Source organism: Enhydra lutris, unplaced genomic scaffold (assembly GCF_002288905.1).
Source record: "Enhydra lutris kenyoni isolate GAN:26980312 unplaced genomic scaffold, ASM228890v2 scaffoldscaffold22, whole genome shotgun sequence".
NCBI classification, from domain to species: domain Eukaryota; kingdom Metazoa; phylum Chordata; class Mammalia; order Carnivora; family Mustelidae; genus Enhydra; species Enhydra lutris.
Window position 1 is genome coordinate 2,462,281 of NW_019154106.1, and position 16,905 is coordinate 2,479,185.

The following is a 16,905-nucleotide window of genomic DNA, read 5'->3' on the forward strand; positions in this document are numbered from 1 at the left end:
GCCCCGCCCCGGGAACCGTGCTCACCACCCGCATCCCCCGCCGCACATGTCCCGCCCCGAGCTTTGCTGAAGACCGCGGGTCCCCTGGGGCTGCACTCTGCTCCTCGGGGGGCTCCCATGTGGCTTGGTCAGACAAGAGCCACCCACCCTGCTCTCCCCGTCCCCAGGCAGCGAGTCCTGTTCCATGTCCTCCGGGTGTATTCAGTCGACGACCCCCTGAGTGTCCCTGCCGCCAGCCCTCCTGCCCTGCGGGTGCCCTGTGTCTCCACGATGCCTGGCCAAGCAGGACTTCTAGTTGGGACTCCAGTTCCCATGGTCCCAGCGACACTAGGGAGGGGACCTGGACCCTAGGTCTGAGGTCAGGCTGGGATGCAGAACTCAGTGCAGGGGAGGGACGGCCCCTGAGTCCCCGAGGGCTGGGTGCCGGGGGGCTCTGGCCTGCACCGCTCTGGTGCTAATGCTCGGGGCTGGGTCCTGAAGAGCCTGTGGGAGGACCGGGACCTGGGAGGGGAGGGCGGTTCCCCTTGTCCTGACCTCCCCCCAGCGAGGCGGCCCCATTCCATGGGGTCTGGCTCTTGCAGGAGGTGGGCTACTGTCAGGGGATGAGTGACATCGTGGCAATCCTGGTCATGTTCCTGGGTGAGGAGGACGCCTTCTGGGCCCTGGCACAGCTGATGAGCTTGGAGACCCACGCCATGCACGGTAGGGGGCCTGCAGGGCGCCTGGGCGGGACCTGGAACGCAGGACTCCCTCCCTGCTGGGCGGCCGCAGCAGAGGCACAGGCCCGGACCCCAGCCAGCCCGCCTCCCCACCGGCAAAGGGCACTGCCTCTCAGGGCGTCTGTAGCCATGGCCACTGGCCCCAGCGTTGGCCGACCATGCTCCATACCCAAGGGGCCTTGAGCCTCCTGTCTGGCTGCCGCCTTTCCCGCTGGTGCCTCTGGCAGCCCACGGCCTGACGAAGCCCGGGCGGTGGCATCTCCCACGTGTAGCAGGAAGTGCGCTGGGTGTGATGGGCCTGGTGCTCCGCGGGGCCACCCGCTCAGCCGGCTGCGGGGGCACATCCGACCCAGTCTGGGGGGCGTCACGGGCTAGGCAGAGGGGAGGCCTTCACCCTGTGGAGCCCCCCTAGGGCCACCCTGAGGCAGCTCCTCCCACACCCGCTCTCCCCGCAGACCCCCTTCGTGCTTACCCTGCAGCTGGGACGCCTACATGCTGGACGGAGAGCGCGCCCTCACAGCAATGGCCTACACCGACCTCAGGCTGCACCGAAGTAAGGGACCGCGCGGGAGCCCCAGTGTGCCCCATGCAGGTGTGGGGTTGGGGAGAGATGGCCCCTGCTCCCAGGAACGAGGAGCAGGCCGACCTTGGTGGAGGGACACCGGCCGGCAGGTGGCTTCGGACCCCGCTGCAGAGGAGCAGCACCCATGGGCCCTCCCCTGACCGGCTCTGTCCGTGGTGTTCCTGAGAACAGCCGGATGCCCAACCGCTGTCTCTGGGCAGGATCCTGGGACGGTGGGGAGGCGCCCCTCTGCTCTGACTCACAACATTGCCAGAACGCCCCCGGGAGCAGAGACAACACGAGCCCCACCACGACCATGAGGAAGCCTGAGGGGTCCGAGTCCCCATGGCCTTGGGCAGTCCTGAGTTCTGACCCAAAGCTGGTCAAGTGCTTGAAGAACTCTCTGTGTCTGCCTGTGGCCAGGGCATGCCCCATGGATCCACGAGTCCCACCGAGGGCAGCGCTGGGGATCACAGGTCACCCCAGCCTGGGGGCAGCAGGGACGGGCCGGTGGGGCCCGCCCTCCCCGTCCCCACCGTAGGAGGCAGGAGCCACCAGAGCGCGAGTCTCCAGCGGTCACCTTGCAGCCCTGGGGCTATGGCCGTGGCCAGGCAGACGTGTCGGGACCCTGTCCGGGAACCCGGACTCTGCATCCCGGCTCAGGTCCACCGGCCTCAGCACCTGCCTCTAGGGGCCCCAGACTCGGGAAACGTGCCCACGCCCGCAGTCAGCAGAGGCTCCGAGGGGGGACGCTAGCGCCCAGGCCTCCGTGGGACTTCCGCCTTCCCCTGAAGGAGAAGCAGGTCTCCGTCCCCAGGGGAAGGCTGGCACCCTTGGTTCTGAGCCCCTGTTGTCTGCTGGAAAGTTGAATAAAGTGTTGTCGTGGTCGAACGAAAAGCCGGCCTGTCCTGCGGTGCCCAGACTCTCAGCGAGACGCGCCAGACAGACGCCCAGACAGAAGAGGGTGGCTCGGCCCACGCCGCCTCCCCAGTCCCCGCAGGACTCCCCGCAGAGGGGCCTAGGGGAGACAATGCTGAGGGACCCGGCGGGGGGGGGGGGGTCTTCTACTTGGCCTTACCAAAAGGCATTCTGAATAATAAGTCAGGGGCAAACGGCGTCTCATTTGGGGACGGGGGAATGAACAGGAAGCTCTGGGAGCAGATGAGGTCGGAACACGGACATGGTTTAAAGGGAAAAGAACAGAATGCCAAGGAGAGTGTCCTCGAAGACACTGGCCACGGAGGTGTCTTCCTCCAGGGAAGAAGAAAGGAGAGGGGCTGAAGAGGTCCAAGTGACAGATTAAGAAACGCTGGGAACTGAGGGAGGGAAAGCTAAGAAATATGGCGACCTAAGGCAGAAGCCCAACCTTCCAGCAGCAGGACGGTCACGGCGAGGACCCCACGCCCCGTCGAGAAATCCCACCAGATTTAGCTGCCTCAAACAATTCCCATTTGTCACTCTGTTGTCACCTTGTGGTCCTGGAGGCCCCCGATCTGTGCGAGGTCTCACTAGGCTACGTTTCCCGGGAGGCCTGCGTTCCTTCTGGAGGCTCTAGGGGAGGATGTGTTCCCTTGCCTTATCATAGCATCTGGAGGCCGCCAGCATCCCCGGTCTCCTGGAGGCCACCATCTTCAGAGCCAATAATACATGACTCCAACCTCGGCTGCCACGATCCCGTCCTTAGAAGCCTCCTCCTCACAAGGACCCCGTGGTTCCATGGAGGGCCCACCTGGATGATCCAGGACCACCCGCCTGTTTCAAGCCCAGCTGATTCACAACCTTCATGCCCTCTTGCCAACCTAACATAGTCAGATTCCGGGGATTAGGACACGAGCATCTCTGGCAAGAGCCGTTCTTCTGTCTACTGCAGCTCCTGGGACGCTCAAATTCACAACCCTAAGGGCCCGCAGAGCACCTCTGGGGGCCGGCTGTGTTTGGGGTCACGGTCACGTGGGTGGTGCTGAAGCAGAGGCCGCGCATGAAACCCCTCAGGGGCTGGGGCACGGCTCCCGCAGCGGCACCAGTGCACGCAGGCTGCCACTCAGCTCAGGCGGCTCACCCCAAGACCCAAGGAAGGAGGTAGACCCCACGACCCAGCCCACGCTGACACTGCCCGCTGTCCTTCCCCGGTGTCCCGAACTGCTCTTCCTGGCCCGGCTACACTCAGAGCTCGGCCCTTGGGGGCGACTTGCTCCCCACACCCTAGACCGTTCCTCGGGTGGTTTCTGTGTTTCGTGCCTCCCTTCTCCTAACAACTTCTGTCTTCAGCACATTGTTTTCAAGATTTTATTTACTCATTTGACAGAGAGAGATCACAAGTAGGAGGAGAGGCAGGCGGGGTGGGGGGAAGCAGGCTCCCTGCTGAGCAGAGAGCTCAAATCGGGGCTCGATCCCAGAACCCCGAGACCATCACCCGAGCCGAAGGCAGAAGCTTCACCCACTCAAGCACCCAGGTGCCCCCATACCTTCTATGTCTTTAACTCTGTGGTGGCCCTTTCTTTCTGCAGAGTCCCAGAGCTCTATCCTACGATTCCATAAGCTGTGGATACCCGAGGTTCCTAGAGGGCAGAGACTGGGTCTCCCCAACTCCCACCACCTGTGCATTCAGCTCAGAGCCTGACCCAGAGGGGACATCCTGCAAATCAGTTTGCGGGAGGCAGAGAGGAGTGAACCACGCGGATGCTCACGGGGCCCAGCCCAGGAGAGTGAGGAGGAGAGGACGAGATAATGTCTCCACTTCTGTCACCCGCCTACAACCAAGAAGAGCAGGAGGCCGCTCACTCGGGACATTGGTGGGTGGGGCTGTGGGAGGGGGTGGACTGGAGGGAAGGGGAAGGCGGAGGCAGATGGAGGAGCCAGGAGGAGCGAATCGTCATCTGGCTTGTCCGTTGGTCCATCAGGAAAAACTCCTTCTTTGTCTACAACCTCAGTCTCTCCACGGTGGACCCCATGCATCCAGGCTTGCAGACCGTGTTCCGTGTGGGGCGGATCCGCAAGACTTCCCTCCAGCGCTGCTCTCGTCCCTCCAGGATCTGTAGGACACTGAGCTTCTCCTATTTCACTGGGTTGGGTATCGTGATGGCCATCAGCTTCCAGCATTGTCTGTCTGTCCTCTTCCCTAGCTGGTACCGGTGCCCTTGTCCTAAGCACCAGCCACGGCGAGCGTCTTCCTCTGGCTCCTGACCTTTTGGATGCGTATTCTGTGAGGCTACGCTGCCGTCCGCCGTCCCTCCAGATGGCTGGTTTCCGCTCTGCAATTGTCACCATCCCCAGCGTGTGGACTGTCCTCCTCTCGGTCACGGGCATGTCCAGCCTGCTGCTGTCCCTCCACATCCAGCTGCTGGACCCCATGCTCACATCTCCTGGATCTCCCCGGTCGTGAACCCCGCAGGCCCAAAGCTGGGGGGCTGCCAATGGGGTCCGTGCCAGCACCTCTGGCGCGTCCAGAAACCATCCTTAGAGAAGAACCTCCCTGGGACCCCAGGGCCACATCGGCTCACAGAGCAGCTGGGACTGTCGGGTCTTTATCTCTGGGCCCACAGGTGGGGAATCGAATTCTCCTCCAAGAGTCAACTGCTTCGTGGCTTTAGGAAATGGCTCTGGCAGCAGCACCGGAGCTGGGCAGGGGGAGACCGGGGCACCGGTGTGCTCAGGTGGGGCCCTGGGAGGGGCTCTCTGGGGCCTCTTTCTAGGCCACGAAGCCTGCTCCTGGGGGCCGCCCCCCTGAGGCCCCACCTCCTCATGCTGTCACCTTGGGGTCAGCATTTCAACCCCTGGTTTTGGGGGGGCTCACTCAGACCATAGCAACGGGCTTCTGGGGTTCTCTGGGGCTAAAGCTTTTTGGGAAAGAGCAGTAAAATGGCTTTGCTTCCTGTGGAAAAGGCCATCTTCAGGGTGGCTTGGGTCGGGAAGTAACAGGCCTCTGGGGCTGGGGGATGAGAAGTGGTTTTGCTCCTGGCTTGGGCGGGGGGCGGTCCTGGACTCCAGGGATGGACACCCTCTTATGGGCCAACCTTTGGGGAAGGAGAGAAACGTCCCTCCCTCTGCTTGGGCCCACATCTTAGGTGCAACCCAATTCATGTTGCGGGGCCCTTGCTGTCACTGTGGGAAGCTGACGGTGGAGCCTGTGGCTGCACCCTGAGGAGAGTCCACCTGGGACAGGAGGGGGAGCCCTCCCAGGGCGCAGGCCTGGACCAGGGCGTGCGGGAGGGCTGTGTGTTGCTTGGGGACTCCCTCTCCGCTCTTACTGCCTCTCAAACACCTCCTGGTCCTCCTCTGTGGGGGGCCCCCAGGCTGCAGCTAACTGGTTCAGGGATGGGCGATACGACCCAGCAAGAAGACACAGGCACTGATTTCCTGCTGCACTGAAACCAGGGACTTGGCAAGGCGGAGGTCATAGGGCCCTGACGTGGATCAGGAAGGGAGCCAGCAGAGGCAGAGGAGCCAAGCAGGGCAGGGGGAGGAGAGGACCAAGTTCTAAGGACATGGGCATACCCTGGATCCAGCCAGACCTGAACCCAGTCAGAGCCCTGTACTATCCTCCATGTTAACCAATAAATTCCTCTCCTTACTTACAAGTTTCTTTTCTTAGGGACGGCTTCTGGGCAGGGAGAGCAGCACAGACCCCTGACTGCCCCCTCCCCAGCCCTGGGGGGGACTGTGAGTGTGTGTGGCCCACCCCATCTCAGCTTCACTCTGTAGCAGGGAGGGTGATCCCCTGGGGCTTAGGGCCCAGAGAGAGGATTCGGAGAACCGGGGGAGACTTGGAGGGGATGGACGAGGCGGGCTCTTCGTCCCTCCACATATGCAGAGTCTGCTCCAGAAACAACACTGTCTTTATTTGAGCCTTTCTTGAAGGCACTAGAACAGACAGATCCCTCTCCCGTGAGATAGGAAACAAGAGGCTGGCGTGGTCTTCCAGCCCGGGTGGCTGGGCCCCCACCCACGGTCCCCAGTGAGGCCCGAGTAGCACACGGCCGCCTCACGGGAGGGGCCCTCTGTGCAGGATCGGCGTCAGTCCACCCCGTCCAGGTCCTGCTGGCCTCTGCTCTCAAGCTGGACAACCTAGAAGGAGAGGTCACGTGAGTGGCCACACGGTCGAAACCTAGCGGTTCTCCCTGAATGAGGTGGCGGTCACGGGACTGGATAAGCAGCCGTGAGCCGTCCCCACGATCTGCGAGGGTGCGGGAAGGACACAGAGCACGTGCGCTGGACGAGTCTGGGTGACGGTCCCTGCGGCACGAGATACAGTGGACTGTATCTCTGCCCACGTGTGTCTTCTGAGGCGTCGACACCTGCACGACCTCTGAACCCCATTCCTAATTTGGGGGAACCCATCGGGGCCATCCTGGGCACTGCCGGAAGCCAGTGTCGTCCCCGCACTCTGCCCACCAGAGGCCAGTGAAACAGACAACCCCCCAGGCGTGATCCCCGGGAACGTCTCCAGACAAGGCCTGCTGTCCCCCAGTGTGACCCCGCCCCTGAGAACTGAGGGCTGGACATGAGTCTGACTCGGGGTGACTCCTCTGCATCCACGTCATCTACGCAGACGCCTCCCTCAATCACCAGATAGACGGTGCGTCCATTGAGTCCGTTGCGATCGCTGGCGCAACACGGCCCTCGTCTCTGCTCATCGTGGTCAGTGTATTGGGGCTCCCCGCAGGCCAGCCTCCCTCCCATGGGCTACACTACCTGTACCGGGGGGTGCGACCCACGGTCACCGGACTCCAGCACTGGGCTTGGAAAGGGCAGGCGGGCCTTGCCTTGTAAGCTGGTCTTACTAATCCCTCCTTCGCCACATAATCACTAACCAGAAGAGGAACGGCGAGACCGGGCAGCTTACAAGACGTGAGCCCGGCCGGATGCCGGAGCTGTCTGGAAGCGACAGCGAGGGCCCCGTCCCCATGGCTGCTCCTGTGAGTAACACAGTAGGAACAGCACACGCCCAACGCTCGTCCCTTGGCGGACACAAGGACAGTCATGACACCGCCGCCCACAGAAAGCTTTCCAGCCCTCAGCGGGAGCCAGCCAGCGTCTCCGGGACAGACGCCAGAAGTGGGGAAGCACCTGCGTCCAACTCACCGCATCCTCCACGCACCGGAACTGCCAGGGCCAGCCCGCGCGGTACAGGAACGGCCGCAGGTCAAACCTGTTGTCATCGGGGCTGTAGCTCTCCGCGTGGTAGGCGGGCGTCAGCGTGGTCATTTTGTGTCTGTTCGCCGCGTACTTGGAGAAGAAGCGCCTCACCCTGTCAGCCACCTGGTGGGTGAGGACAGACGGGGCCGCGGGGCGTAGGGACCCAAGCCGGGACTCCCGCTCACCTCACACTGCACACACTAGCACCCCCCGTGTTCCAGCTACCCCCCGGCAGCCGCAGACGAATGTCCCCGTCCCAGGGTGGCTGGGGGGGGTCCCACGTGGCCCAGGACGCCGCATCAGTGGAGCTGAGCAGGGCACGCGGGAGGACACGCGGCGAGAAGACTCCAAGCGATTCCGTGGGGACCACCATGTGAGCCGACAGCGGGCCGTGGCCCCACGCAGAGGACCTGACAACTGGGCGCTGGTGTCATGGGCGACAGAGCGCCACCATTTCAGGCCACGCAGGCCGACTTGCTGCCCCCAGCCAGACCATCCCCGCGGGGACCGAGTCTGCGGCTCCCTCTGCGGATCCGTGCGCGCCGTACCTGCCGCGGGGAGCACACGTCCTTCCACATGGTGACGAGCCTGCAGAACATGCTGTAGGGCCCGGACTTCGCGACCTTCCGGAGCCGGCCGTAGACGGACAGCTCCGCGTACGTCATGCCCATGTCTTCCTGCCGAGGAGGGAGAGGCAGTGGGCTGGTGCTGGAGGCGAGCTTGGGGTTCCCGCGGCCGGTGGGCCTGGGGCCGGGGGGGGGCGGGTCCCCACAAGGCCAGGAGCAGACGTGAGGTCTCACTCCCCCTCACCACCCGGTGCCATGGAGCTGGCATTTGGAAAAAGGACTGGCCTGGTTCTGAGGGCTGGGGGACTGAGGTCTGTCCACGCTTCAAGCCCCAGAACCTACAAACTGTGGGTTTATTTGGGAAAATAAAGGTTTTTATAGATGTAACGGAGTGAAGGAGCTGGAGATGAGCTGGCCCTGGACGTAGGGAGCTTTTGTACGAGATGGAACGGGACGCATGGGGAGAAGCTGCATGAAGACAGGATGGGGGATGTGGTCGCAGCCCAGGAAGCCCTGGGAGCTGGACGAAGGACCCCCCTTGGAGTGTCCTGGCAGGGAGCAGGGCCTGCAGATGACCTGATTTCGGCCTCCAGCACAACGAGAGGGTAGCGGTCCGTCGTTTAAGCTGCTGGCCTGGGGGTTTGGCTCCAGCATCCCCAGGAGGCTGATGCCAGGACCAAGGTCAGGCGGGGCAGCCCGACAGACCAGCCCTGCGCCCTGCCTCAGGGATCCTGCTGTCCCTAAGGATGGATGGCTCAGCACAGACTCCTGGGTCATGCCGGCCATGAGACGTCCCTAGCATGGTATGAAAGAGCCAGCCTCACACGGAGGCTCACATAAACCCCTCTTGCATTTCCGAGTATTTGCTCTAATCCCCTCTCAACTCCCACTGTGCCCCAGAATATGCAACCAGAGCTAACGACAGACCGACCGACGGTGGCACTGGCCTTTCCGGGGAACAGCAGGACAGCCCTCACCTCCATCCAGGGTCTGCAGGACCCCCAGTGACCAGGCCCTCCTTCCTGCTCCCCACCGCCCACCTAGTCTTCCTCAGGCCTCAGCTCCAATGTCACTTCCTTGGGGAGGCCTGTCCTGCCCCCATCAGAGGGACACAGTCACCTTCGGGGCACCCAGGTCCATGTGTGGGCAATACCAGGAGACACCTGGGGCTCTTATGGTTACCTCCCACTCATCTGTCCCGGAGACTCACACAGATGGCAGGACCAGCTAGCTCAATGCTGAGCTCCAGGGCCCAGCGGGTCCCGTCAGGGACCTCCTTCAGCGCCCGCTTCTACGTGAATGTTTGCCAGCGCGACACTTGAATTCTCTAGATTCAACAGTAGCACTTGGAAGCTTTAACACCCTTTTCAGTGAGGCACAGAACTGAACCAGAAAACCGACAAGGGGATGGAAAACTCCAACCCTACAAACGAATGAGCCCTAAGCAACCTCTCTAGAACATTCTGCCCACGACCACAGAGCACACGTTCTCCTCGAGGCACACGGGACGTTCTCCAGGACAGACCAGATGCCAGGCCATAAAACCGGCCTCTATGAATTTCAGAACACTGGAAAAGCCTGCTCCCAACCGTAAAGGAAAAGGGCGACAGACTTGGGGACACACGGAAAGTTCAGAAACCCCCAAATACGCGGGATTCCAACTGCATACTCTCAAGTAGCCAACAGGTGAGAAGAAATCACGGGGGAAGTCAGATCTTGCCCGGAGGTGCACGAAAATGACAACGAGGAATAGCACGGCATCTGGGGCGCAGGGGCACGTCTGTAAGGGAGGATTTATTCAGAGAGAAGCCCTCACTTCGCTCGTCGTGCCCCACGGGGAGAAGCGTGAGCTGACTGTCAAGCACACGGTGGGAGACGAGAAAGAGAAGATGGAAAGGGGCTGCAGGACGTCAGGTGCTTCCCGACACTGGAGACAAGCCAGCGGCTCAGGAAACCCGGAAAACAATTCCGTTCAAGGGAGGGCAAAGGAGAAAACGTGCTTAGAAACGAATAACGAAACAAGTGCAGGTTCACGCTCTGAAAACTGCAAGACCTTGAGGCCATAAGAAGCCCAGAGTGAGGAGGGAGACGCCACACCAGGCCTCAGAGGCCGTGTTCTCTGGGGGCGACACCCGCCAAGCCCAGCTGTGCTCTCGGCACACCTGCCGTGGAGACCCAAGCTGGCGCCGTGTGTGCGGCAGAAGACGACACTCAAACGGGCGTCCAGGGGGCCAGAGCAGCTGGAATATGTTGAAAGAGAGGGACGAAACGGGAGGACTCCCACTTGCCGACGTCAGAACTTCCTACCAAGCTGCGGTGGCCCAGGGGATGCGGCCCTGGGGGGGACGGACCCGCGGGTTGGCGGAGTCTGGAACTAGATCCGCACACAGACCCCTGATTTCCACCCGGATGCGGAGACGCTTGTGGGAGCAAGACCGTCCCAGCAGCAAACAGCGCCGGGTGCCAGACGGGCAAGTGTGATCCCTTCCTCACACCACACACTGAGACAAACCAACAAGGTCACGGATTCAAAATGCGAGTCACACGACAAACTCTCGGGAGGAGCACAGGTGAGTCTCGGTGGCCGCAGGCGCTGGCAGTAGGACGGTCAGTTGCAACACTCTGCGACGGCCCACAGCCACGGAAGCGGCGCCCCACTGCCGATGGCCCGACTGCCCCTCCTGGATCGCAGGCCAGCTTCGAATGGAGGGGACAAGAACGGTTCGAGCTCGCACCCCTCCCACCTGCGAGAGACCTTCCCCACTCGCCCCTCCTCCAGGGCATCCGCCTCAAGAAGGCCCAAAGCAGCAGTGGGACAGGCACCGAGCCCTGGGCTCCCTGGTTGCTCGGGGCAGTAAGGAGGCCGTGGGGGAGCCCAGCTCGGACTTGAGGATGCAGGGACATGGGGAACGGGGACAGAGCTGCCAGCACTACCTCGTCCGTCTGGGACACCTGGCCGTTAGTCAAGGGCTCCAGCTCTGCGGTGGCCGGTGCTGCCAGGATGCTGTGGCCAAGACACACAGGTCAGTCGTCACGGCTGCCACAGTGCTCGTGGGCACGGGGAGATGACCCCCACACCAGCTGCCCACGCTCACGGGCCAGCCTCCTGCAACTCCCCTGCCGACCCTGAGCGGGCTGGTTGGGCTGGGCTTTCCTGGGGAGCCGGACGTGGATGTCGGGGGGTTCACACCGGGGGCAGGAGCCGCTGGCAGAGGCTGCCCCACGGGGCTTCCCCGCCCAAGCACCGTCCACATTCAGGGCAGGTCATGCGTCCATGCGGGGCCGTCCTGGGGGCACCTTCCCACTAGGTGCCAGGGGCACACTCGGCTGCCGTCACCAACAAGGTCTCGAGACATTGCCCAGTGTCCCCGGGGGCCACCTGGTCACGAGACCCCACATGCCCACTGAAGGGCAGAGCTGTTTCCATCAGGCAGGAGGGAGCTGCGGCATGGGGTGATGGGGGGGCACGACCACGTCACGCGAGAGGCACTCACCCCTGCAGGGCGGGAAGCTGGAAGCGTTCCACGCAGAACTGGACAAAGGCCTTCAGGTCTGTCTTGCTGATACCACCAATGGGGTTGACGTCTGCACTGGAGCAGTCGTACTTGGTCAGGTAGCCAAGGAGGCTGTGGGAGTGAGCACAGGGTTTCCACGGGGCTGACCTGAGGGGCCACAGATCCTGCCTGGGCTCCGGCCCCTCGTCCACACCCAGAGCCGGAGCTCGGCCGCTCAGAGCCGTCCGCAAATGGGCAGAGCCAGCAGATGACCGCAGGGCAGTACTCAGCAGCCCCGAGAAGGCGTGGGGGCCGGGAGACGGGCCTGGGAATGCTGAGCCCCCGGCTGGGAGCAGCACGTCTGAAGGGCGGGCGGCAGAACGGGAGGGCGTGGGGAGGTGCTGAGGGCTGAGTCCTTAGGAGCCTGTGGGGGCCGGGCCGGGTCTCCACGCCCGTCAGCAGCCCCCCGCCCCCCGTCAGATATCTCCTGTGGGGCAGGGTAGTCCCGAAACACACCCTCATCCTCTGCCCAGAACCTGTGAACTCGGGACCCCGAGGGCATCAGGGACTCAGCTGAGGACTGCAGGTGAGGTCCTTATCCTGGACTGTCTGGGTGGGGGGGGGGCAAGTGCACTCACAAGCATCCTTACAGGTCTAGCTGGGAGGCGGGGGGCAGAGTCGGGAGCTGAGAGGGAGGTGGAGACGCTGCCCTGCCAACACCTTGAGTTTAGCCCGGTGAGATCCGCACTGAGCTTGGGCCCCATGGATCGGTGAGAGGGCACTGCGGGCTTGACCCGGGGACTCCTAGTCAGTCGTGACCCACGCCCTCCAGCGGATGCCTCCCTCTGTAGCCACCCCTGGATGGCAGGTCTCCACCCTATCCCCAGCGCCCCCACCGCCCCTACCCCCACCCCACAAAGAGTTTCCTAACCCCGCCACGTGCCCCCAAACCCCCTTGCTGGTGCCCTTCTGGGCCTAGCCTCTGCCTGTACCAGCCTAGCTCACAGTTCAACTCCAGCCCGGACATAGCCGCTGGCTCCGCCTGACCGTCCCGCATCCAGTCTGGCTGCAAACACAGCTGTCCCACGAGCACGGGGTCCCTCCACCCACATATCTGACCCTCTCCTGCTGCTCAAGAGAAAGACCCAGCTCTCGTTCCTCCGGACTCCTCCCGGAGAGCAGGGCCTCGGGCGTAAGAGCCCCAGGGCACCAAGCAGAGGGGTGGGTAAAACCTGGTGCCTCCTTGAATGGGGCTCCCCCTGACCCCGAGGTGCTCCCTGCCCTGTTGAAAGGGTGGCTGAGTGGGGACAGGGTCTTCTGGCCGAAGGGACAACGGGCTCCATTCCACCACATGCCTCTGCCCGCCCGCCCCAAGACGCACTGGGAGATGACCATGTTGGGGACAGACCCTGCGGGTGAGACCCCTCAGGGCAAGGCTCTGGCCTGGTCTGGGTCTTAGCACAAAAGCCTGGAGGTAAGTCCCGTTAGCACACAGGCTGGACCTCAGGACGGCTTTGCTCAAGGCGGCCCTGTCCTGGACTGAATGTCTGGGCTTCCCCCAAAGTCACAGGCTGAAGCCCGCCCCTCAGTGTGACCATCTAGACGTGGGTCCTCGGGAGGTCACGTGGCTAATGGAGGTCACGAGGGTGAGGCCCTGACCCCCGAGGCCCGGCGTCCTCACCAGGAGGGACGTCAGGCTTCTCCCAGGCTGCTGCGTGAGGGCGCTGGGAGGAGGCGCATCCGCAGGCCAGGGAGGGGCGTCGCCAGGGATGGAGTGGGGGCGCGCTGACGGCCGGCTGCTGCCCCGGGGGGCCGGGCTCTCACCCCAGCTCGCTGTCCCACTGTGGCACCCGCAGGCGGGGACAGTCCACTAACAGGCAGGTTCACAAGCCCCAAAGACCAACCCCTTGCACGCGCGTGAGCCCAGGTACCGCCCTACGGCCCCTGCCTTCCCACTCTCCCAGGCCCATGCTCCCCTGCCCCCTAGGCCGCACCTGCTGGGGCCGCATCCGCTCCCCTCTGGCTCGGGCTCAAGCCTTCGCCGCCAGCCCCCTGCCGTGCCTCCCCGCACCGGAGCAACAAGCACAGCAGCCCCCCCGCCCGCTCTGGGCGCCCGTCCTCTCGGGTCTGCAGCCCTGGCGGGCTGCTCCCCCTCATATCAGGAATCTGGGCCCCACACCCACTCCCTTCTCCATCAACGTTCAGCCCCAGGGCCCAGATGCTCCTGTACCTTAAGCAGCATTTCGCCATCTACAGGCTCCAATTTAGGGGTGCGGCTCGCCTCTGGACTCCAGAGTCTCCGTCTAACTGCCCACACACGTCCACGGGGGCGTCTGGAGAAGTGTCAAAGCTGACATTCCCTACTCGGGACCCTGACGTCCCCACCCACTTCCTGCGCCAAATGCTGGTCCAGCCTCCAGGGGCTCCGGTCGGCATGGATGTCCTCCCCACACGTCTGGTCCACCAGCAAATCCTGTCGGCTCCCCTCGGACGCCAAAACACCAGGAGCCAAGCCCGCCCGGCCGCCAGCCCCACCCTGCCAGGCCGCGGGAACCGGACGGACAGGAGGCGCACCTACAGTGCCTGTGCATCCCCGACCCACCGGCACCTCCTACAGGGCAGACCGCCCTCCGCTGAGGCCTCGGGGCTCCCCCAGCCGCTCTTGTGCACTCACCCATCACTTCCACTCTGCTGCTGGCCCACCAGGGCCCTGACCTCCCCTCAGCCTCCTGCGTGGGGGACAGAAATGCCTAGAGACCTCAGTGCCTCCCGTGGGCCGTGCTCTGTGCAGAGGAGCGTGCACACTGCGTCCTGGGGGGCTGCTTACGACATCGGACCCAGCTGGCACCCAGGCTTGGGGAGTGTCCCCACCCGTCCCCTAACAAGAAACAGGGCCTCCCTGTTTGGAACTTCTTCGTTCAAACACTGGTGTGTGCTGCCCACTGCTCTCCTTCTGGGAGCGGAAGCTCGGTTTGTGCCGGGGGAAGGCGCCCGTGGGACCAGCCCCGGGCACAAGCCCTGGGCACTGAGCCCCTGACACACCTCCCTGTCGTCACAGGTGTTGCTGGGGAAGGACGCCCATCAGGGACGCCCCCCTGGGAGACAATCTGGAAGCCTGGGCCTGGTTTTCCCCACGTGCCTTCTGCTCTGCGTCCTTGGCTGGACTCGACCACAGCCATGAGTAGCATCCGAGGCTCCGTCTGTCTCCCAGCGAGCACAGGGCACAGGGCTGGCAGCTCACGGCACCAGGACCCAGAGTCTGCGGGTCACCTGTCCTCTGCCTCGTGCTCACCCCTCATCACCTGTCCTTGCGGCTGCCCGGCTCCCACGTCCCTCTCTGCCACCGTCGCCTGGCCCCCGGCTCCACCCGAGGATGCAGCTGGGCACGGCTGGCGGGAGAGCGTGACCCCACCTCTGGTGCGGCCTTGGCACCGGGGCTCCCGGCCTGGCTCCCCGACCCATCTCGCTCACTTGTCACCACTCCCCTCCAACATCCAACGCCTGTCCTGCGCCCTCTCTCGGCTGGTGACCGCCTCCTGTCTCGCCAAGGAGGGTCATGGGCCCTGACCGTATGCCGCCCCGACCCACGTCTGTGCCGTCTTCTCTGCAGCCTTCCATGGACGCACAAGCCGGGCTCCCAGTAAAGCCAGCCACCACTCGGCCACCTGCTCTCATCTCCTCGTGACACTGAACAGCTGTCCACCCACGTCCCCCTTCCTCATCAGTCACTCTGTTCCCTCCCTGCTAGACCTCGCTCATCGTACCTGCTAGACCTCTCTCATTGTACCTTAAGAAAACACCCTCCCCGTCTCACTGCTCCTGCCAGCTACCACCCCACACCTCCTCTCTCTGGCAGTGTGAAACTTCTAGAAAGAGCTGACCCCCAGTCCCCTCACCCGCTACTCTCCGACCTGCCCCAACTGAGTTCCCAGTACCTCCCTCCGACAAGACGGGCTGTGCAGAGAAGTGACAATTGCTCTCTGTCCTGGTGGGCTCTCACCACAGGACATTTGCACAGGACGTTCTCCTGACTGCATTTCCCTTCCTCCTTTATAAACCAACTTCTCAGAGAGGCCTTCCCTGGCCACCCTACTTAGAAGCCCCAATTCCCAAACTGCCCCCGTGCCTGCCCTGGTTTTCTCTGTAGACATTCCACTTCCTATACACACGATTAGTTTTCCTATTACCGGCCTCCTTCCACTAGAGTAAAATGGGAATTACTTTTCTGTTTTGTTCATGGCACCAAGAAGACACCTGACACGTGACCCACGTTTTATCAGTTCCTCGAAGAGTGAGCAAATCAGAACGTAATGGAACTGAGGTTAGGATGAAAAGTCACATTTAACGGAGAACCAACACAGCAGAGACTGTAGACCGGAGGTCCCCCCCAGGATGCGAGCAACGGGGAGATCGTAGATGGGGACACAGTGAGGGATAGTTGTCCAGCAGGGACAGGAAGCAAACAGAGGAAGGAGAACTGAAACGTGTCTGTGGCTGTAGACAGACTTCTGTGATCCGTAAGAGGCTTGGCAGCAAAAAGTGATGAAAAAGATAAATATGTAAATAGGCACCATGGAGAACCTTTAAGGCCCCAGAAGCCCATTCCCCCGCCCCCGCCGCCAGAAAGAAATCACTGTTGTTGTTTGCTTTGATATTAAATCCCAGGAGACAACGGCGAGCGTTGTGACAGGGAGAGTGCAATGAACTCGTTGCAGCAGCGGCGCCGCATCCACCGTGGCAAGTCAAACCCGCGCGCAAAGGCCGACAGAGCAAAACGCGCCACCATTCTCCACTCCGCGGGGTTCAGGACATGCAGCAGCTGTCCACTCCGCCTGAAACATCACTTCCTGACAGAAGCACTGACGGTAACAGAAAAGCAATGAAAATTGACCAAATGTGCATGAGAACGGTGAGAATATTTTTTACCAGCTGGAGGGTGCTAACCTCAATTTGTCGTAATCAGGAAACAGGATCCAAAAGTCCAAAGCAGCATTTAACAGAGAACACATCTGCGGACATTCAGGGACGTAGGAAGATTTAAGACCTTCACGCCACAGATAGGAAGCTGGATGGATGAACAGGTGAGTGGACAGACGGATGGACGGACGGACGGGTGGGCGGAGGGATGGACGGACGGGCGGATGGACGGGCGGAGGGGTGGACGGACGGATGGACGGGCGGATGGACGGGCGGATGGATGAACGGGCGGAGGGATGGACGGGCGGAGGGATGGACGGGCGGATGTACGGATGGATGGACGGATGGAGGGACGGGTGGGCGGATGGATGGACGGACGGATGTACGGACGGGCGGACGGACGGGCGGATGGATGGACGGGCAGAGGGATGGACGGATGGAGGGATGGACGGACGGACGGGTGGGCGGATGGATGGACGGACGGATGTACGGACGGGCGGACGGACGGGCGG

At 62.8% G+C, this 16,905-nt stretch overlaps 1 protein-coding gene across 9 annotated transcripts in view; it reads right to left on the reverse strand.

Moving 5' to 3' along the window:
• Positions 1 to 6,098: 6,098 nt before the first annotated feature.
• LOC111149593 (NAD synthetase 1) overlaps positions 6,099 to 16,905 on the reverse strand; it is a 34,291-nt gene continuing 23,484 nt past the window's right edge. For 2 of the 9 annotated variants that reach the window (XM_022506719.1, XM_022506724.1), the window contains 4 exons: positions 13,707 to 13,809; positions 11,477 to 11,608; positions 7,965 to 8,093; positions 6,353 to 7,539 (listed from right to left, as the gene is read on the reverse strand). In XM_022506719.1, coding sequence (XP_022362427.1) covers positions 7,120 to 7,539; positions 7,965 to 8,093; positions 11,477 to 11,608; positions 13,707 to 13,809 — 784 coding nt within the window. In that variant the 3' untranslated portion in view covers positions 6,353 to 7,119. The other 7 variants (XM_022506722.1, XM_022506721.1, XM_022506720.1 and 4 more) reach the window with 7 other exon arrangements.